Below are 20,834 nucleotides of genomic sequence, written 5' to 3' on the forward strand. Positions count from 1 at the left end.
TGAACAGCACTTTGGAGGGAGGAAACTGAATATAGCATCAGATTTCTCAGTTGTTCTTATGGCTATTATAAAGATCATGAGGTGCAGGCTAATAGTTACAATAGAAAACATTCTGGTGAGCCAGGATGACAAGATGTTAACTATTTGGGTGAAGCAGTAACACATGGAGAATGGACATGGGTGCATGCTTGGAGTAACAAAAGACAGTCTTACATAAGTGCATCGTGATATTTAATAGCTTCTTAGGCTATTAAAGGCTTGCTCTCTCAGGAGAGAGCGCTTTGTGTTTAAATTGAATTTTGCACCATGACAGCTAGTTTTAGTAGTGTTTAGTAGTAGTAGTTTAGTTGGTAGTGCCAAAGGAAGTGCTCAGCAGAATATAATCTTTGAGGATTTCTGGCTCTTGACTTGCTGATGAATGAGAAGTTAGATAGCGGTTGGCTTCAGCATTGTATAATTCAGTCCTGCTTAAAGGTTACTTCTACTGATCAAAGTGGAAAGTGAGAGAGTCTTGTGTTTCTGAAGGTCATGCAATGGATCGCTGAATAGGGTATATAAGGTTTAGGTGTGAGAGAGGTCTGTCTGTCTCCTGCTGGAGCTATTATTGCCACAGCTGGGTGACTGTCTCCTACAGACTTGCTGTCACTTGGTACTGGTATCTGTCTAAAGCTCCTAAATGGTGGTTGACCTGTTTGAAGTAGATAGCATGTGAGCCAAAAGAGTAGCCTCCACTGTCTCTAACCTGATTTTGGGTTCCTCAAGTCTGTTTACACCTATAGATCTAAATCACAGCGCTCTACCGTCAGAGAGAGACATTGTTACATTTTCTTGTTGCAGGCATGGCAGTGATCAGCGCGTATTTCGTTTGGAGTTTGTTTCAAATCAGGAATTTACTGAAAGTGAGTTCATGAAGTGGAAGGAGGCGGTAAGTTTGCCAGAACTTAGTTTCTTCCTAGAAGCCTTCTGCCAAGGATATTTTAAGTGGAAAGTAACCTCTTTCACCTGTGCTTAGATGTTCTCTGCTGGGATGCAGCTACCCACACTAGATGAGATAAACAAGAAGGAAGTGTCCATCAAAGAAGCCCTCAACTACAAGTTCAATGACCAGGACATTGAGGAGGTAAACAAGGTGTTTTAGTGAGGCTATGGCAGTGCTCAGAGGTAACAGGAACTCGGAGCAAAGCATTAGCTCTTCCAAAGCAAAATGATCATGGTATCTGCTTACTAAAAAGAAAATAAAAGGCTCAATGTGAAGTCAGATAACTGGTTAGAGTAGCTCAGTGATCCAGCTCTTGTTCAGCGCTCACGCTTGCTTTACTTGACCCCCTGTGCCCTGTTCCCTCATATTGAACTTGTCTTGCAGAGCTCTGAACTTCCAACTTGAGTAAGATGACCTAGTTTTCAAGTTCTGAAAAGCTAACAGTGTCATGATAGATGCAGTTATCATGGTTTCTGCAGCTTCTTACTTGCTTAATACTCATCAAATGTGATTAGCGTCAGTTTTTTTTATAGGTCATAAATGAGGGGAATGGAGCTATAACTCATTACCAAGTCGCAAATTAAAAAATGCTACAGAGAGAGAGCATGAGTAAAATTCTGTGGCAGTAACCACATTTCTTAGAGGGTACTGATCTGTCTCTTCTAGTGTCCAAGTACTGAAATTATCATTTAATAACAGCATATCTTTGCTGTTTTCTTTGCATCTTACAGATTGTGAAAGAGAAGGAAAGGTTCAGAAAAGCCCCTCCAAATTATGCCATGAAGAAAACTCAGCTTTTGAAGGAGAAGGTGAGAGATGAGATGATGCCTACAAGCTTAATGCAGTCTTTGATTTTGAAGAACTGGCGCTGAACTGGATTTTGGCAGTAGTCAGCAGTAAGCTTGACTTTAATTATGCAGCTGAAAGGCTGATCTCAAGGTTCATTGCTGGGTTCAGAAAACTTAGAACCCGGTTTAAGCTATTAAGTTCTTTCACTACGAGCAACTTCCAAATATTCTAGCTACCCCTTTTTGTGTCTTTTGGACAAGAAGCTCTTAAGTTGTTTTGCTGTAGAAACTTATTTTCTTTTTTGCAGGGTATCCCTAAGTAACTCTTGAAAGTTAAATTATTTTTCTTTCTTCTTTGGAGAAAAAAAAAAAGGGCATGTGTTGAACTGTCTTTTACCCAGTGTGACTGAATTGTCACTCTTTTTTTGGGGGGGGGGGAGGGGTGGCAGGGGAGGGATAGTAGTTTGCACTGAAAAGAATACCTTGTTGAAGTATTTACTTGCCACTGGACTGCTCTTACGTGTAAGCCTCCTGGAATGAACAGACCTAACAGTGCAGGGCTTTGAGTATTCTACTTGAGGAGTCAAAGCCCAGAATTCAAGTAAAGGAGCAATCCTAAATATCTGTGAAGATAAAGATTGATATAGCATTTTTTTTGTTTGTGTGGACCTTTTTCAATCCATTCATGCTTCAAATATAATAAAAACAGAGTTCATGTTCTTTGCCTTAACTGTATTGTTTGGTCACCCTTTTACTATGCACAAACATGTAAGTTTTCCATTGCAGAAGATTGCAATTGCTCTCTGTTGTCACCAGGTGGCATAGTAAGCTACTGTTATTGATCTGGTGTTGCAATAGGGAGATTCAGACTCTCCAAAGTAAGTGGCAATGACAATTGCAGAAATAATCACTCTCTTCCTGGGCTGGCAATATCAGTATTAAATTTTAATCAAAGCTGTAACTTCAATCATCTGACTGATTACTTCTCCTATTCATGCTCAGACTGGTGTTCCTAAGTCTTCAGTAGTTTCAAGGGTTTTGAAGGTTTTTCAAAAGTGTTTTTTGGAATAAGAAGTCTCTTTTTTTTCTTTGCTTCCATCTATAAGTACAGTTTAGCTCCTTGTTCCACACCATGTGGTAAGAATACAACACTTGCAACTGGAGTAGAGTTAGCTGGTTGATTCATGGATCTGTCCCTCGTTTTTCTGACTAGCTCTGTGCTAAAGAGTTATGCCTAATGAGTTACTGTTTGGTTGAAGGCCATGGCTGAGGACTTGGGGGACCAAGATAAGGCCAAACAAATTCAAGATCAGCTTAATGAGCTTGAGGAAAGAGCAGAGGCCCTGGATCGTCAACGAACAAAAAACATTTCTGCCATCAGGTAAGAAACAAGTACTGGGAACTTCTTAAAACAGTGTTAATTAGGATACACAGTGAGGAGAAACTAGTGTGGTAGTGAGTTAATTGCTAGGTTTTGACTCCTCTTTCCTGTATGATGTATTCCTGAAGTGTGTGTCATGATAGTTCTTCTAGTGTTTGCCTCTCTCCTCTTGCTTGTATGTGTCATTCAGCTAAACCATCAAAAATACAAAATCTATTCCCTATACCCCAGGTAGTGGTTGTGTTGCAATAAGAGTAACTTGTGAATTCATGATCACGAAGCTGCAAGAATGTTGTCAGGCATTCTGTTGTGTAGGGCTTGTTACATGATAATTATCTATTTATTTTTGCAGTTACATCAACCAGAGGAATAGAGAATGGAATATTGTGGAGTCTGAGAAGGCTCTTGTGGTAAATAATGCTGAATTAATATTTCTGTACAAGAAGAGACGAATTGGTGTGAATGGATATAATTGCATGCTGAAGTCATTCTACTTTTTTAATAACCCATAAAATCTGTCAATATAGCAAGTGATATTTTTGTAAGAAGATAGCTTTATCTCTTTGATTAACTCAATTATCAGGAGATTACTGATGTAATAGTGACTTAGTACATTGGCCCCCCCCCCCCCCCCATTTTGTACGGGAAAGGAACCAGAAGTCAGACTTCAGAGGAGAAAATAGTAAATTCTGTTCTCTGTGGTGACACTTTTATTTGGGGAAAAATTAAGCTTGTTAACGAAAGTTTAGGCCCAACAGTTACCCTAAGAGTTGTGCAGCTATTTTCCATGTTGTATTCAATAAGGCAGTCTGCCCTTTGAAGCATAGCACTGTGAATGTGATGTTCTTTCTAGTGTGTAATGCTATTGCTGTTTTTCCTCTGACCTTGATGGCATATATGGTTGGGGTGCAGGTGGGTATATGGGGTGCTGTGGGAGGATTTACAAGGGTACAGATAGCTAACTGTGCAAAACCATGTACTTTTCTTCTTCAGGCTGAAAGTCACAGCATGAAAAACCAACAAATGGACCCCTTTACTAGACGGCAGTGCAAGCCCACGATAGTGTCTAATGTGAGTGTAATACTGAAGGCAAATGATTACCAACTGAGGCGATTTGCAGAGAGAGAGGAACCAATGTAATGCAGAAAGTAGAAAAGAGAAGCAGTAGGATAACCCAGCTATGCCATATGCTATAAACACTCCAGATGCCAAAGTGAGATATAATTGAGCGATCCTGATTGCAGTTTCCCCAAAGAAGGAAAAAGCAATACATCCACTTTTCTATAGCAAAGTGTGAAGGATGTAAGTGATATGGGTATGTACATGGAGAAGAAACTGCGGTTTGTATTTCTGTAGTGAGTTCTTGTATGTATAATTACTCATTTGGTTACTGTTGGGAAGACTGCTTGCTTTAGCTGTGAGTTTTGCTTCTAATTAGTTGAGACTTTTCTAAAAGATCTGGCAAGGAGAGGAGACTAAGCATTTTGAGACTGTGATGGATAAAGTAGTTGAACAATAACTTTCACTGTGATACAGTGGCAAAACTTCTAGTGCAATCCATAGCTGTATAAATGGTGGATAGCCAGGTGGAGTGATCAGCTCCTACTTCTAAACAATATGGCTTTGTTAAAGTCTATTCTGGTATCTTGTATGCAGTTCTGATATCAGTATTTTAAAAAATTGTTTGGGTTGGCTCTCATCAGTCTCCACAAGTGGATAAAACAATAGAAGTATTTCATTGCAATACTTGAGTTAAATCTTTATTAAAAAGAAGAATCATAGTTGAGTAGCTTTATTACAGTATACAGCTATTACCACATAAAGAAAAGTTTTTTTTTAAAGATTTCTTCTCTCTAGTAGAATGTTCCAGCCAGGACTGTAAGCTAAAAGCAAATGCATCTAAGGTTAGCATTAAGATCAGTCACAGGAACAAACCACATCAAGAAGTAATTTATTTCTCTTCTCAAACGAAGACTTTCTGGAGGATAACTTTTATCCAGTACTCACTATTGGATGCATTACACAGGTATCTGGATGATTTTAACTGTTTCAGGGATCCTGAAGATTGTGTTAACTCATCTACAGCCTCTTATGGTTTTAGATTCATGGATATGAGCACTTTCTTAACCAAATGGCTGGTCTTCTATAGTTTTCACCAATTTAATCTTTTCTCTTTTTCTCCTCCCTCCCTCCTCCCTCTTGCTACAGTCCAGAGATCCTGCTGTCCAAGCTGCCATCCTTGCACAGCTAAATGCAAAATATGGATCTGGTGTATTACCAGATGCTCCAAAGGACATGAGTAAGGCAAGTTTCCCTTTCTGTCTCTGCTGCATTTCCCCACCCCCACTATCACTATTTTACTCTAGAAGCCTATGACTAATAGTAGGTGTGCATGCTTTAGTTCTAGAAATAGTATCCTGGAGAGCATTCTTGCAGAAAAGGAGCAGCTTTTTCTTCCTTGGGGAAAGAAAATTCAGTTTCTCTAGCAATAGGAAAGTGAAACTAAATATGTATGTGACAGGAGTGGGAGGAATTACTTCTATCTGACATTTATTTGGACAGATATGGGTTGCAGATTTACCTGTAGTTTTTATTTCAGGGTCAGGGGAAGGATAAGGATGTGAACTCTAAATCAGCCAGTGACCTCTCAGAAGATCTTTTTAAAGTGCATGACTTTGATGTAAAGATTGATCTTCAGGTTCCCAGCTCAGGTAGGTGTTTCAGTTGTGTATGGGAAGGTAATCGCTGTGGTGGAGCTCAGTTTCTCCAGAATACAAATCAGCGGTGGACTTGGAGATGGGAGCAAGGGGTCTGTGTTTGTCGTCCTGGCAAGTACCTTGAATTGAAGAGAGGGGGAATGTGTGCTAGTGATATCCTTTAAGAAAACAAGAACAGCTATGCCATGTTAGACTGAAAGCCTGTGTATCCCAGTATCCTTGCTCTGAGTGCCTAGGGAGAAAAAGGAGTAAAGAATTTCCCAATATACTCTTCCAGTCTACAGTATCTGTAGCTCAGATAATCCTTGAGGAACAGCTGATGTTTTATTTAATAAGCCTTGATATCTACCTTGATATCATCCTTGATACTTGCTCAATGAATTTGTTTAATCACTTTTGAAGCCAGATAAGCATTTGGTATCTGTGATGTCCTGTTCCATAGTCTATCTACATGCTAGGTGGATAAAATATTTTTATTTGGTTTTGAACCTGCTTCTTACCAAGTTGCTACTTCCAAACTTTGATAAGAGATAGTTTTAAAGGAAAATTTGAGAGGGACCAACAAACTATGTCCATAAGCACACCTTCACTCCCTGCTTGAACTTGCTGACCCTTCCGAGTACTCAGGCCTTCAAAGTCAAGATGACAAAGAGATCTGTGGGAAGAACAGTTTGGAGCCTGAACAGACTTTTCTAATGGAGGGAAAGCATGGGAGTATAGCAATTAGACTCATGAGGATTATTTTCCCTTGTGTTGCTGGAAGGTTTAGAGCTGAGGATTCTTGGAGGACAACAATTTAGTTGATCTACTGTAGGAATTCACAAAGACTTAAAAACCTTGTCAAGAAGGGAAAGTAGGAGAGTTAAATCTTTCCAAACTAGATTAAGATTGAAACTCTGGACATAAGATTGTGTAGAATAAAGTAGGATGGCAAGAGTAGGAGACTTCCTGAAGTGGTGAGGGTAGTGAAAATTATGAACATCAGAGCTGCAAAGCAACTGAGGACTAGCCAACTGACGGACACAGAAAGCCAGGAAGGTGTGCTGAAAAGAGAAGGATATGAGAGAGAGAGAGAGGGGTAGGGATTTAAGTGTGGCTGTTTTTTCTCAGACAGAACAGTGTTTGGGCATCTTGCTTTGTGCAGCCTCCTTTCTTAACAGGAGAGGAATCTGGGGCTTGGTTAACACATGTATCATAGACATGGGTAGGAGATCTGACTTCTGTCCCCTTATTACCTGTAATAAGGTGATCTCTTGTGCTTGCTGGTCTCATGGGATAATGACCTATAAGAGAGATCCCAGAACTCAGCCTGAAAGCTCTGTCTGTATTGTTATTTCAGTGTGCTGCAGAGTAGTTTTCTTAGGAAACGGAGTAAGCAGGACAAACAAATTGAGTCAGAACTGAATGTCTTTAAGCAACTGTAAACTGGCTATTTTCTTAACTGAAGATTTAAACTGATGTTTACCAGAGAAGCCAAATGAAGTTGTCACAAAAGCAACAAGTAAAAATCCATGGTTTCCATGTACTTTGGTCCTCACTCTTCTCTTATCCCCAACAGAGTCTAAGGCGCTGGCCATCACTTCCAAGGCTCCACCAGCAAAAGATGGTGCCCCTCGGCGGTCATTGAACTTGGAGGACTACAAAAAGAGGAGGGGGCTTATTTGAGCATGCCCACTCTGCTGCTTCTGATCCTGCATGCTCCATGATGATGTCCTACCTTTTCTTCTTCCCTTTTCAGTTCTCCCGTCTGGATTGGAGCAGCAATGGAGCTGGGAAGAGACTCTTTAAAACTGCCAGTCATCTGTAACATAAACCATTCAACTATTTACTGTATAGACCTCCCTTCTTGCCCTTTCCTCCTGCCTCCCTCACAAATGTGGATCTGTGCTATTTGGGGTTTTCCCATTTCTTTTAGTTTGAGTTTTGTTTTTATTTTGTTCATGCAGCTCGTTGGTCCACTCTGTGTTCAGTATTAGCCTGAGGTCTGGATTTCCATAGGAATCTCTTTGGTGGTTGCAGAATCAGCACTTGGTGATCTCCCCTTACATACCACCACAGGCATGGTGAATAAACATTGGCGCAAGACCTTTGTGGCTGGAAGGTCATCTGCACTTTCTTCCTCCTCTTCTTCCTCCTTCATCCTAGCTCTGGAGAAGGGAATCTTCAAAAACTGGCTTAGGTTCAAAGTGTAAATTTTTTTGGGAGGGTTGTGTGACTTTTTTTTCAGGTGTTTTTTATCATTTTTAAGCTGCAGTACTATTTGTATCCGTCTGTCACAGTTCTTTACGGCTGTTTTGAATTTCTACCAGCTGTACTTGAGCATCTGAAATTGCAAGAAAGAAACTCATTAAATGTGATTCTTCTTACTAAAACGGCTTGGCTGATATAGCTGTTTAACTTCATGTTCCCCTTTTTTTTTTTTTTTTTTTTTTTTTGCTTACACTTAACTGAGAGATATGTACGTAGATCTTGATGTGAAACTTGTCATCTACAGCACGTCTGGAGTCTCCAGCTGTAACTGAGTGGAGTAGCTCTATATGGGATGCCCCTGGGGTGCTCGTTGGTTGGGATTTAACTTCTTCTCCAAGCCTCCAATATCACATATTTCTTAAGTCATCTTGTCTTCACTGGGTTCCAGCTCACTTTGTTTTCTGCTTTGTGAACCATTTAAACTTGGCTTCTATAAACAAACAAAAAATTAAACAACAACTGCTTTGTGTGAAAGGGGAAGGACACAATAGTAGAAAGCTCAGTGGGTGAAGTACAAAAGCAGTAGCTGATGCACGTTTTTCATATAAACTGGTACACGTGGAGTGCAACACTAGCACAAAAATTGTATGGTTTTATGGAATGTTTGACTGGACACAAGGTGACAGCTCAATTATCACTCAGGTGTAAAAAATCAAAGTGTAAATATAAGTGACATTTAAAAAAGCTTTTCCAAACAAGATACAACTGAATATATGGAGCTAAGAACTAAATTAAAAGAGAATTAGAAATCTTGCAGGTCAGGGGCCCTCATTCAGGTAAGCGTGCAAGCACGTGTTTGTTCCTACTCAGGCCAGTACCTATATGCTAACTTAAGCACTGAACTGGATAGGAATGTTTCTGGGGGACTCTGAAGAGGGAAAATGCTGATGCTCTTCCTATGTCAGAGCATTACTATTTTTCTGAAATCATACACTGGTTATTTTTAAGCCTGTGTTTGATGCTTTCTTGTTGGATTCTTAATGAAATTTTAATCTAGTTCTTATATTTAACTTTCTCTTATTCCTTTTTTTTAAATGGTAGTTTTAAAAAAAAAAAACGTAATTGTGTGCAGATTGATATTATGAACTGTGTATAGAATGAAAATCGACCTATGAAGCAGCTCTTAGCTACCATGTAAACAAATAATTAGGGATCCTTCAATACTTATTTACTGAATAGTCCACAATCTAGGACTTACATGGATTATTCTGTAAATATGTAATCATAGACTGCTTTATTTGATGGCCTATTTTAGCAGCTTCTTTGGAGTTGTTGTAGGCTCTTGCATATGTGTACTTTTAACTTTAAGAGTGGATTTATGGAATCCGCCATGGTAACTTCATAGGAGACATCATGATCCACCATGTAGATATGCATTTGATACAATTTTGGTTTTGCAACCGCTTCAATGATGTTACAGATTTGTAATAAAAAATAATAATTAAAACTGGCTATTGCAAATTAAGTTTCAAAATAATCGCCCTATGATGCTTTTCAGAAATAATTGCAAAATCATGCAATGTAGGTCTTGCTTTGCTCATAAAAATGTCTCAGAGCTTTGGGGTGCAGTGAAAAGTGGTCTCTGAAGGTAAAATTAACTCAGATCCAGTATTTTTAATATGCTTGCCCTTGTTATATTGGTTTCAGCAGACTTTTACATTTTGGTAACACGTGAATAGGCTGTACAGTCAAAGTGCTGGCAAGATGCGTACAGTGTTGCAAATAACTGTTAGTGCAGATAATCAAAACAGAGGAGATGCCTTGAGTTTAGAGTGCAGGTTTGAATGATGTGACTATGTACTAGTTATCTGCAACTATGAAACTCCAACTTCTCAAAGTCTTTGGATTTTGCTGAAATACTGTTTTTTGAGAAAGGCAACAGTCAGTAAGTCATCATGCAAACCTCTTATGTTAAGAATAATACATCAAGAAAGTACTTTTCTTGAATAGTTACAGAACTGTGTATGAAAGCTGTAATCTTTTTTCCTTTAAGTGCATGTAAAGGTGAGTGACTATACCTCCCACTCATTAGAGGGGGAGAGATTTGTTTGCTTTGTTTCATTGGTGTTCTAGCATAGTTCATTACAAATGTACAGACTTCTATAAATAAACTTGGTTTGTTGGTTTAATAAGGTTGATTATGTTTATCCCTTACCTGAGCTGCTCAGGGCTGCTTGTCTGTGGAAACTTTGCTTTTCAGAAACTGATGCTTTGTGTATCAATCTGGAACAATTTTTTAAAAATACTAATATTGTAAAATAATTAATGAAAAATAAGGTCCCTCTTTTGCAAGAGGGGCCATTGACTCCCTGGATCACTCTCTTCTAATTGCTGGAGTTGCTCCTTGCTGCTAGAATCAAATGGAGCCCATTGGAAGGTTAGTTCATTTGCATTTCTGCTCCATCTCGCTAAAGACACAAACTTTATTCATCTCATAGAAATCTGGGCTACTCCTGTAATCAAAGATACTATACTGTGTAGCTGAACATTAAAAAAAAAAAAATAACTATTTAATGAGGCAGAGCCAGGTTCTTCTCAGGGATGCATGGTGGGAGGACAAGAGAGAACAGGCATAAGTTGAAATGAGGAGTTGTGCCTAGATGTAAGGAAAAAATCTTTTCACCCTGAGGATGGTCAGTGGACTAGGTTGCCCAGAGAGGTGGTTCAGTCTGCACCTTGGAGATTTTCAAGACCAGACTGGATAAAGCCCTGAACAGCATGATCCAACCTTATTATAGCTGACCTTACTTGGAGCAGGAGGCTGGACTAGAGCTCTCCCGAGGTCCCTTCCAACCTGAATTATCCTATGATATGCTATAGGTAATGTAACACTGCTTTTTCCAGTTTTGTCTTTTTCTTTTCTGTGTGTGCTTCTCCCGGTCCCCCTTTCTACATGGTGCCCACAGAAGCTGTCTCATGAGGCTGGATGCTTCACAACGAGCAATACAGCATTCTCCAGCACCGACATGCTTTCTGGCTCTGTGTGTGTGGATATCTAGAGTTCAGGCTAGGACTGTTTCTCTAAAACGAAACTGTCTAGAGACTTCTCACTGAATAGGTTGTAAACTCAAATAGCCTACACCATAGCTATAGGTATTATACAATTTGAGTTTTCCGCCTCCTGATGAGCTTTAGCTGAATATGCTTTTAAATTGCTGTGCAGAGCCACAGATTTTTAAAGGAATCTTTAGCATAAGGAGTCTTGAGGATGGGTTGGCAGTTTGTTTTAACTGGCTTTGGAAGGTATAGTCAATCAAAGGAAAAAAGGGGCATGCTGTTGTGCGTTAGAAGAAAAGGAATGAGATAGCTGTGAAGAGAAAGTGCTCTAGGAGAGGAAGGTACAAACTTAAAATGAGAGTTTTACAGAAATGCTTCATTTGTTATAAATACCAGGGAATAAAAAGAACCTGTTTTCAAATGGTGAGTGTCTTATAAATCTGTGTACAATATAGATAAATTCAAATGCCTCTTGCCTGTGCAGACAGGCTCTCTGTCATGGCAGCCCTATTTGTTTTGGTCTCAAGGAGGCTGAAGTCAATGTTTCTGGCAGTCCATTTCGGAAGGCCTAGGAATTGCATCTAGGATAATAACTGGTAAGACTGGGACTGTCATATGGAGGAAAGGCTTGGATTGCAGCAGGTGCCAAAATCCTCTGTCTTGGAGGAGTAGCATTTCCTTGGGAATCGCTTAATTCCAGTGGGCATCATCTTTCCAGAGGAAGACTTGTTCATGCAGTAGTTCCTGTACACTGAAAACGGGGGGCGGGGGGGATTACAAAAATGTTTTGCTTACATCAAAGCTCCAGCCTCAATGAGATTGAGACTTTGTAATCATAACAGTAAAATGTAAATGCAGTAAGACACTCCCTTCCTCTTCCCCCTGCTCCCCCAGTGCATGCCCAATCTGAACAGGGAAAAAATAGGAGAGCATGAGGCTGGGGGAAAGGAGGAAGGTACGATACATCACATGAGAGCTGATATGCATGCTGATAATTTCAGTGGATGCTTGCAGCTGGATATTGCATGTATATACACTCTTCAGATAGTTTCTCTATTGCTTTAACAATACAATCCTGCTCTGACAAACTTAAGAGCCAATTGTAGACAATATTGCCTCTGAAAGGTACGGCTCTGCAGTTTTTAAAATTCTTAGCCTGACCATCAAGTGTGGATGCTGATGAGGGTTATTTCAGGAACGTGTTTGGTAGAACACCTTTCAGAACCTCTTGTGATATATTCTGGACTGAATTTCATATCCTTATGTCCCTTTAAAAATATCAGATGGAAGTTAAAATTTAGTACAGATCTAGATGCAAGATATTGCAGCAAAATATTATTCAGAAAAATGGATGTTAACAGGCCCCAAGAAAGGCAAAATTCCTGGGATGTCATGAACATTTTTTTGCACCTGTGTCTGTTTTACAGCAGACTCCAACTACTGTTAAAAACCTAAAGGTGGTGATAGGAGAACATAGTATTCTAACAAAGAAGGCAGACTCTTGTACAGTTTTCCCTTCTTGTACAAAAGGAGATTTTGCTGTGTCTTGTAAGAGAATTGTGATCCTTTGCAGCAGAGATAGTTGAGAAAGCAGTTTGGTGTTTGCACAGTGCAGCTGAGAGCTTGAAGTCTCGGTTAATCATAAAGAAACCCACTGCCACGGCTTCAGGACTTCTTCACTTCCTGACTCCAGCTGGAATCTGGTAAGGAGAGTGTAAACATCATTCTTAATATAATACACTATCTAATAGTGTTGTTATGTGTTGGGCTTAGACATGTGGATGTCACCCCAAATTTATTTTTGGTCTTTTGGCTGTTTTTATCTCATCTCAACTAGGAAACAGAGCTAAGCTTGTCCGAGCACTTTAAACTTAGGGGGAGATGTTTAAATAGCCCGATAAATCGGTGGCCTTTATTTCTTCTAAAATTTCTTTTTTGTTTTAGCTGGAGTGGTTAAGTGCTCACTGCTTCTACTTTACCACCACAGTAAACCGTTCTAGAAGCTAGCACCCCTCACCCCCAGCTGCTGAAGGAATATCATATGAGTAATTTCTTTAATCTGCTCTCATGTGGAGTTACGTGAGTCAGCTAGATTTCCTAGCAAAAGTGGTTTGAGCTGAAGTAGTCAAAAAAGATGAGGTATGCCTGATTCTCTGCTTTTCAGTTGGACTGCAGGGGAGTAAACATGAAGAGTCATGGTGGTAACATCTTAAACTGTTCCAGCTGTTTGGAAAGCAAGCCAGTAGATACTCTGTTAGGGTTCCTGATGTCTTGAGCCTTTAGCATTTAGATACACATCTTGTGACCTTACTGTCTCGGCTCATAACGAGCTGAACCAGCCTTTGGATGCATGGCCATCTGCCTTTATAAATTCTGAGAGAAGCAGCATTCAGCTCAGGGAATGACCAGTCAAATCATTGCAAGATAAATAGAATTACGTCCTTTCCTGGAATAGCTAATAGATTGCAATTATCTCTGATAAACAGAAGGCAGGAGAGCACATTGATGGTACTTACTGTGGAGTAACTGGTGTTGTGTGTTGGACCACACTTAGAATACTGTGTCCAGTTTTGGGGTCCGCATTCAGGAAAGATGTCGACCACTTGAAGTGAGTTAAGGGAGGGCCACCAAGATGGTTGGGGGCTGGAGTACTTGCCCTCTGGGGAGAGGCTGAAAAAACAGGGCTTGTTCAACTGGGAGAAATGTAATCATGTAGCCCTGTAATACAGTATTACCATTGCTAGTAACAGGCCATAAGCCTTGTACTGAGTTTGTAAGGCCTCAGGAGTGAGGCTTGTCAGGCTGGTTCTGTCTGAACTTTCTTGACCTGCCTGTAGCCTTGTTTGCTTGGTTTTTGATTGGACAATTCTCTAACCATCCAGATGTCTACAGCTAATTTGTTTTACTTTTGTTTTTCTTTGTGTGGTACGCCTATAGTTCTATATAGCAAGCAGTAACAAGCAATTATTCTGTGCACAGTGAGGTGTTTATAACTCTAACACAATGAAGTTGTATAGAGAAATACAGGCCTATTATAATAGCAGAGGTATCAGGATGTGATATATAGGAGTACAGGCATAGGATGATAAGAGATGAGGCAGAGGCTTGTCGCTGGAGACTTTGTGGCTATAAACCACTCGTTTATGGTCAGTTACAGAAATGCAGACCTGGAGCTGGACAAAACTGGTTCTTGGGGTAACAAAGAAATAGCAACAAACATATGTAAAGGGCACCATATATCATAAATTAGAATGTAATGTGGAGGTATAAACTAATGAAGAAAGAAAGGTGTCAAAAGCATGTTAGCAAACATAAAAATGACTCCAGGTGAATCCTAGAAAAAGGAAGAAGAAATCAACAACATCATATTCCTCTTGATAAAGGACTCCAGAGGCTGATGACTTAATGTTACCCTCTCCTGCTTCTGAAGCTACTGACTTTAAGATCCAGAGGAGTAATAGAAGGGGGAACATAACCAAGAAAAGGGACAGAAAATAAGTGTGTGTATGTGTTACAATTTTAATTGTACTATTACTGAGAAATTTTCTGCATAGAAGTATTATAACTGCATCATTCTTCCTTTTCTGTAATAATTAGACCTAGAGTAATAATGATTCTGGAATTAGACTGTTAAGACTTCAGTTATACTAACAATAAATTCATGGCTTTACTTATATTTGGTATGCTTCCTCTTTGTCTGTAAACAAGATTTTGAGGTTAGCAGAAGAGACAGCTTCAGGGGGACCTAAGAGCAGCCTTCCAGTATCTACAAAGAGGTTATCAACAAGGCAGAAGCTCTTCAGTGGTGCGTGGTGGGAGGATGAGAGATAACAGGCATAAGTTGAAACTAGAGGCTCTGATGAGAGAAAAGGAAAAACTTTTTCCCCGTGAGGCCAGTCAATCAGTGGAATACGTTACCTAGAGAGGTTGTGCAGCCTATATCCTTGGAGGTCTTCAAGACCTGACTGGATAAAGCCCTGAGAAACATGGTCTGACCCCATAGCTGACTCTGCTTTGTGCAGAAAGTTGGATTAGGGACATGCCAAGGTCCCTTCCAACCTGAATTGTACTGTGATTCTATGTGTAGTAAATTCACACCCATCCTGCACACCAGTAGTGCAAGTCTGAAGGACAGAGTATATTTTCTCTAGAGCAAATAATCAATCTGAGTTTGAGTAGGTTGGGTGTGGTAGGTTTTTTCTTTTATATAACCGTGAAGGTATAGTCAGGAAACCATTGCCTGAAATCATTTCAGAGTAGAATGTATTCTATGACATTAGCTTTGCACTCTACCTCCAATACTGAAACACAAAAGGCTTTTGAATGCTAGGATAAGACAGCCTGGGTAATTCCTCTGGTCCTGTTCTCTTCTCTTTAGTTGATGCCTGGTTACTAACTGTAAGCTACGACTTTAAAATTAGATAACATTTAAATTCTGAAGGCTCGTGTTGCCCCTTCATTTTTCTGTATTCCTAGTCCTGTTTCTTAACTTCCACCATGTGACAAAGTAAGGTATTTATTCTGTCTTTTGTATTTATATGGTATTTTACTTTCTTTCCCTGCAGCCCCTTTTCAAAGGGAGCAATGATGCTAACCTACCCTTGGAGGCAGGAAACAGGTCCAGTTCGTTCATAACAGCCTTTAAGATAATCCACTGGTCAGGTTGTCTGTACATGTTTTGGGTCCCAATTAACACTGTTCTTCAAAGTACTGAGGTATTTTTGCCTTGGCTTCTGGGGGAGAGGAGCAGATGGCAAGAGTTGAACAATGGATGTTTTTTTCACATGTTAAAACAGGGCCAGGCTAAAGTGAGAGTTTGCCAGGAATGTAACTAGATATTAAACGTGATCTGATTCTCAGCTTTGAAAGGAGAGACTGGCTGAGGGGATGAGTGGGAGGAAGAAAGCTGTCAGAGGAGAGAGCGGTCTATGCAGCATGAAAGCATTTGTAACTCTCTGGCTAAGGATGGGCTGTTCTCAAACACCAAAAACGACATGTGCAGTCTAAGCCCTAGCGCTCTGCTGGGCTTATTCACTTGAGCTCTCTGCTTCGGTGAGGAGGCAACGAGAGGAACCAGGAACGTGTATTGGAGAGACACAGCAGTGGTCTTCCTCACAGCAGGCTTTCTGACTGTCCCTTCATCCTACCATCTTCCCCTCCGCTGCCAGCAGCAGTGTTGCCCTCTCTCTTCTGGGGGAGTGCAGGGCTCTGGGAAGGCAAGGGCTGGGCAGCTGGCAAGGGATGAGGGGGCCCAGGGGCACTGCGGCTGTGGTGGCTGGGGAGCCAGGAGGGTGAAAGGCTGCGTCTTCAAGGCCTACCAGTAAAAAGCTGGGATCTGCTCTTACAAAGCAGAGCTTGGCTTTGCCAGCTTGCCTAATGCTCTCTTAATTTGTTTTCCTGGTGCCCTGAGCTCAGGAGAGTGAGGAGGGAGTGCTGCCCCTGAGCACGTTTAAATCGACTCCCGCAGCTCAGCAGTGGCTCATGAGCACCCTTCTCCAAACGCCTTCTCAGACTTGTTGGTGTGAGTTTGTAATAACACAGCTGTACTTGATTAGATTCTGGGGAAAAAAATGTGCCTGGAATGTGCTACTGCCTTTGATTTCCTTATATAATTATATATATAATTTTATATATATATATATATATATTACTCTTTTAACTTATTACTGTGGCTGAAAATTAATCCTGGGAAAAGACCATTGTAAAAAGTTATTCAGTATTAAAAAGAATCTACTTGTCAAGTTCAGAGAGCCAAAGCACCATTCAGCCATGCCAGGTAACCATGGTAACCATCCACCTGGACAAGCATGTTCAAAAACATCACCTTGAGGAGCACACAGCTCCCTCGCTCGCATGGGGTGTGCGTGTGTGTGTGTAATGGCCACAACATGCACATCATTCAAGAAATCAACATATCAACATCGCAAGACTGTTAGATAAAATTAAATATTCAGTAGAAGTTAAGCATTAATTAAAATCCTTACATAAAGCAATTCAGAAAAAACTGATGAAATGTCTTACCGGATACTTGTCTCTGTAAATGGAAGACTGGGTCAAAGCTCAGGATTTAGAAAATTAGATGACTCCTTTCCAGAAGTCCTGTGGTTCCATTTAGACTGCTCAAAAAGTATGAGACAAAGATACCATGTAGTAGCGATTAATGAAGAGAAAAGCAAGAACACAAAATCAGGGGAAGACTGGTGTTTTGAAAATGGATTGAACAACATGATTTGACCAATCCCTTTTAATGGAGTGACATGCAGGAGCTTGTTATAAGGCAAGTTGCTTTTTAACTCTAACTTTGAATAAGGATAGCAAATGTGTGAGTTTCTCAAGGGACTTCCTTAGTGTGGAAGGAGTAAGACCACACTCCTTGGACGTGAGCGAAATGGTTCGCTTTGCTTGCTTGCTTGTAGAAGGAGCTGGAGACTTGCTGACTGAACAAATACGGCCTGGCTTCTAGCTTGTACTTGATCAAATGTTTAAATGTTCTTTTTGTCTCATATGTGTCTTGATCCAGACTTTACCTTAAGACATGAACAAAGCTGAAACAAAGCATAATTTAGTCAAATAGGCACTTTTTATGTTTATGAGGAAAAAATAGTAGGAACCGTTATGTGTCATAGTAAAAACTTATCTAAATCTTAAGGTGAAATTTCTCATTCTGGGCAATAGCAGACTATGAGGCTTTGTACAGAGCTAATTATCATCGGACACTAACACTGCATTCAGTTTCCACAAATCACAGAATCACAGAATGGTTGAGGTTGGAAGGGACCTCGGGAGATCATCTAGTCCAACCCCCCCTGCTCAAGCAGGGTCACCTAGAGCACATTGCACAGGATTGCATCCAGGCGCGTTTTGAATATCTCCAGAGAAGGAGACTCCACAACCTCTCTGGACAACCTCTTCCAGTGCTCTGTCACCCTCACAGTGAAAAAGTATTTCCTTGTGTTCAGATGGAATTGTCTGTGTTTCAGTTTGTGCCCGCTGCCTCGCATCCTGTCGCTCGGCACCACTGAAAAGAGTCTGGTCCCATCCTCTCGACACCCTCCCTTCAGATACTTGTACACATTGATAAGATCTCCTCTCAGCCTTCTCTTCTCCAGGCTATACAGGCCCAGCTCTCTCAGCCTTTCCTCATAAGAGAGATGTTCCAGTCCCCTAATCATCTTTGTAGCCCTTCGCTGGACTTGCTCCAGTAGTGCCACATCCCTCTTGTACTGGGGAGCCCAGAACTGGACACAGTACTCCAGATGTGGCCTCACCAGGGCTGAGGAGAGGGGGAGGATCACCTCCCTCGACCTGCTGGCAACACTCTTCCTCATGCACCCCAGGATATCATTGGCCTTCTTGGCCACAAGGGCACATTGCTGCCTCATGCTTAACTTGGTGTCCACCAGCACTCCCAGGTCCTTCTCCGCAGAGCCGCTTTCCAGCAGGTCAACCCCCAACCTGTACTGGTGCCTGGGGTTATTCCTCCCTAGGTGCAGGACCCTGCACTTCCCTCTGTTGAACTTCATGAGGTTCCTCTCCGCCCACCTCTCCAGCCTGTCCAGGTCTCTCTGAATGGCAGCACAGCCCTCTGGGGTATCCGCCACTCCTCCCAGTTTTGTATCGTCAGCAAACTTGCTGAGGGTGCACTCTGTCCCTTCATCCAGGTCACTGATGAAGAAGTTGAACAAGACTGGACCCAGTACTGACCCCTGGGGGACACCGCTAGCTACAGGCCTCCAACTAGATTCTGCGCTGCTGATCACAACTCTCTGAGCTCTGCCATTCAGCCAGTTCTCAATCCACCTCACTGTCCACTCATCTAGCCCACACTTCCTGAGCTTGTCCATGAGGATGTTATGGGAGACAGTGTCAAAAGCCTTGCTGAAGTCAAGGTAGACAACATCCACTGCTCTCCCCTCATCTACCCAGCCAGTCATTCCATCATAGAAGGCTACCAGATTGGTTAAGCATGATTTCCCCTTGGTGAAGCCATGCTGACTACTCCTGATCACCTTCTTGTCCTCCACATGCTTGGAGATAGCCTCCAGGATGAGCTGCTCCATCACCTTTCCAGGGATGCAGGTGAGGCTGACTGGCCTGTAGTTCCCTGGGTCCTCCTTCTTGCCCTTTTTGAAGACTGGGGTGACATTGGCTTTCTTCCAGTCTTCAGGCACCTCTCCTGTCCTCCATGACCTTTCAAAGATGATGGAGAGTGGCTTAGCAATGACATCCGCCAGCTCCCTCAGCACTCGTGGGTGCATCCCATCAGGGCCCATGGATTTGTGGGTGTCAGGTTTGCTTAAATGATCTCTAACCCGATCCTCCTCGACCAAGGGAAAGTCTTCCTTTCTCCAGACTTTCTCTCTTGCCTCCAGGGTCTGGTGTTCCTGAGGGCTGGCCTGACCAGTAAAGACTGAAGCAAAGAAGGCATTCAGTAACTCTGCCTTCTCTGCATCCTTCGTCACCAGGGCACCCACCCCATTCAGCAAAGGGCCCACATTTTCCCTAGTCTTCCTCTTGCTACTGATGTCTTTGAAGAAGCCCTTCTTGTTGTCCTTAACATCTCTAGCCAGATTTAATTCCAAGCGGGCCTTAGCCTTCCTCGTCACATCCCTGCATACTCTGACAGCGTTCCTATATTCCTCCCAAGTGGCCTGTCCCCCTTTCCACTTTCTGTAGACTTCCTTCTTCTGGTTGAGTTTTGCCAGGAGCTCCTTGCTCATCCATGCAGGTCTCCTACCTCCTTTGCTTGACTTCCTACTCATAGGGATGCACCGCTCTTGAGCCTGGAGGAGGTGATGTTTGAATATTAACCAGCTCTCTTGAACGCCCCTTCCTTCTAGGGCCCTCACCCATGGGATTCCTCTAAGTAGGTCCCTGAAGAGGCCAAAGTTTGCTCTCCTGAAGTCCAGGGTTGCGATCTTACTTAGTGCCCTGCCTCCTCCTCGCAGGATCCTGAACTCCACCATCTCATGGTCACTGCAGCCAAGGCTGCCCCCGACTTTCACATCTTCCACCAGTCCTTCTTTGTTTGTTAGTACAAGGTCCAGGATTAAATCCAAATTAAGCATGGAGAATCCTGAAGCTGTTTATCAGGTTGGAAGAACAGGAGTTTTGCAGAATATTTTCTTTTCAGTCTTTAAATTGATTCAGGGTTCACTTAAAACAGCAGAAAACCTGTGAGGAACTCTCTGAGAAAGTAAAGAAGAACTTGTGTGGGACAAGCATACAGCTATAATCAACCTTCCTTTCTTAATCATCTTACTGCAAAAGACTGATTTATACTTTTCTCTAAGGGATTGAATATTTTCCAGTAAAATTGTGCAGTGAAAAGAGAGAAATGTAGTAGGCTTTCTAATAGTTTCTCCCAAGAGAGATTTATAAATCCTGCAAAATCTGTCACGTGGGGAAACAAAGATGCAAAATTGAGAAGGGCTCCCATGAGAAGGCAGTTAGAGTGTCGGGAGTTTTGTCAGGGACTACTCCATCACTTTCTTTAGAGGGAGAAGCAGCATTCATTCTTTAGGTGGGGAAGGGCATAAGAACTGCCATGCTGAGTCTAATCAAATATGCCTTTAGGCCATTATCCTGTCTCAGACAACGGGCACTCTGGGATGATTAGGAAAGCAAAATAAGAAATAGGACACATACCGAATACTCTTTCCCTTTGGTATCTTTTCCCAGCTCTTAAAATCCACAGTCCAGGGGCTTTCTGAACCAGAGGT

At 41.6% G+C, this 20,834-nt stretch overlaps 1 protein-coding gene across 1 annotated transcript in view; it reads left to right on the forward strand.

Moving 5' to 3' along the window:
- The window catches only part of RTF1 (RTF1 homolog, Paf1/RNA polymerase II complex component), a 30,959-nt gene extending 20,708 nt beyond the window's left edge, over positions 1 to 10,251 (forward strand). Inside the window, exons 10-18 of the mRNA XM_067296452.1 lie at positions 838 to 925; positions 1,013 to 1,120; positions 1,711 to 1,788; positions 3,027 to 3,148; positions 3,501 to 3,558; positions 4,142 to 4,219; positions 5,357 to 5,452; positions 5,748 to 5,859; positions 7,424 to 10,251. Of these exons, the coding sequence (XP_067152553.1) occupies positions 838 to 925; positions 1,013 to 1,120; positions 1,711 to 1,788; positions 3,027 to 3,148; positions 3,501 to 3,558; positions 4,142 to 4,219; positions 5,357 to 5,452; positions 5,748 to 5,859; positions 7,424 to 7,530 (847 nt within the window). The 3' untranslated portion in view covers positions 7,531 to 10,251. The remainder of the gene's footprint in view (positions 1 to 837; positions 926 to 1,012; positions 1,121 to 1,710; positions 1,789 to 3,026; positions 3,149 to 3,500; positions 3,559 to 4,141; positions 4,220 to 5,356; positions 5,453 to 5,747; positions 5,860 to 7,423) is intronic.
- The last annotated feature ends 10,583 nt before the right edge of the window (positions 10,252 to 20,834 follow it).

This window comes from Apteryx mantelli, chromosome 4 (assembly GCF_036417845.1).
Source record: "Apteryx mantelli isolate bAptMan1 chromosome 4, bAptMan1.hap1, whole genome shotgun sequence".
Taxonomy (NCBI): domain Eukaryota; kingdom Metazoa; phylum Chordata; class Aves; order Apterygiformes; family Apterygidae; genus Apteryx; species Apteryx mantelli.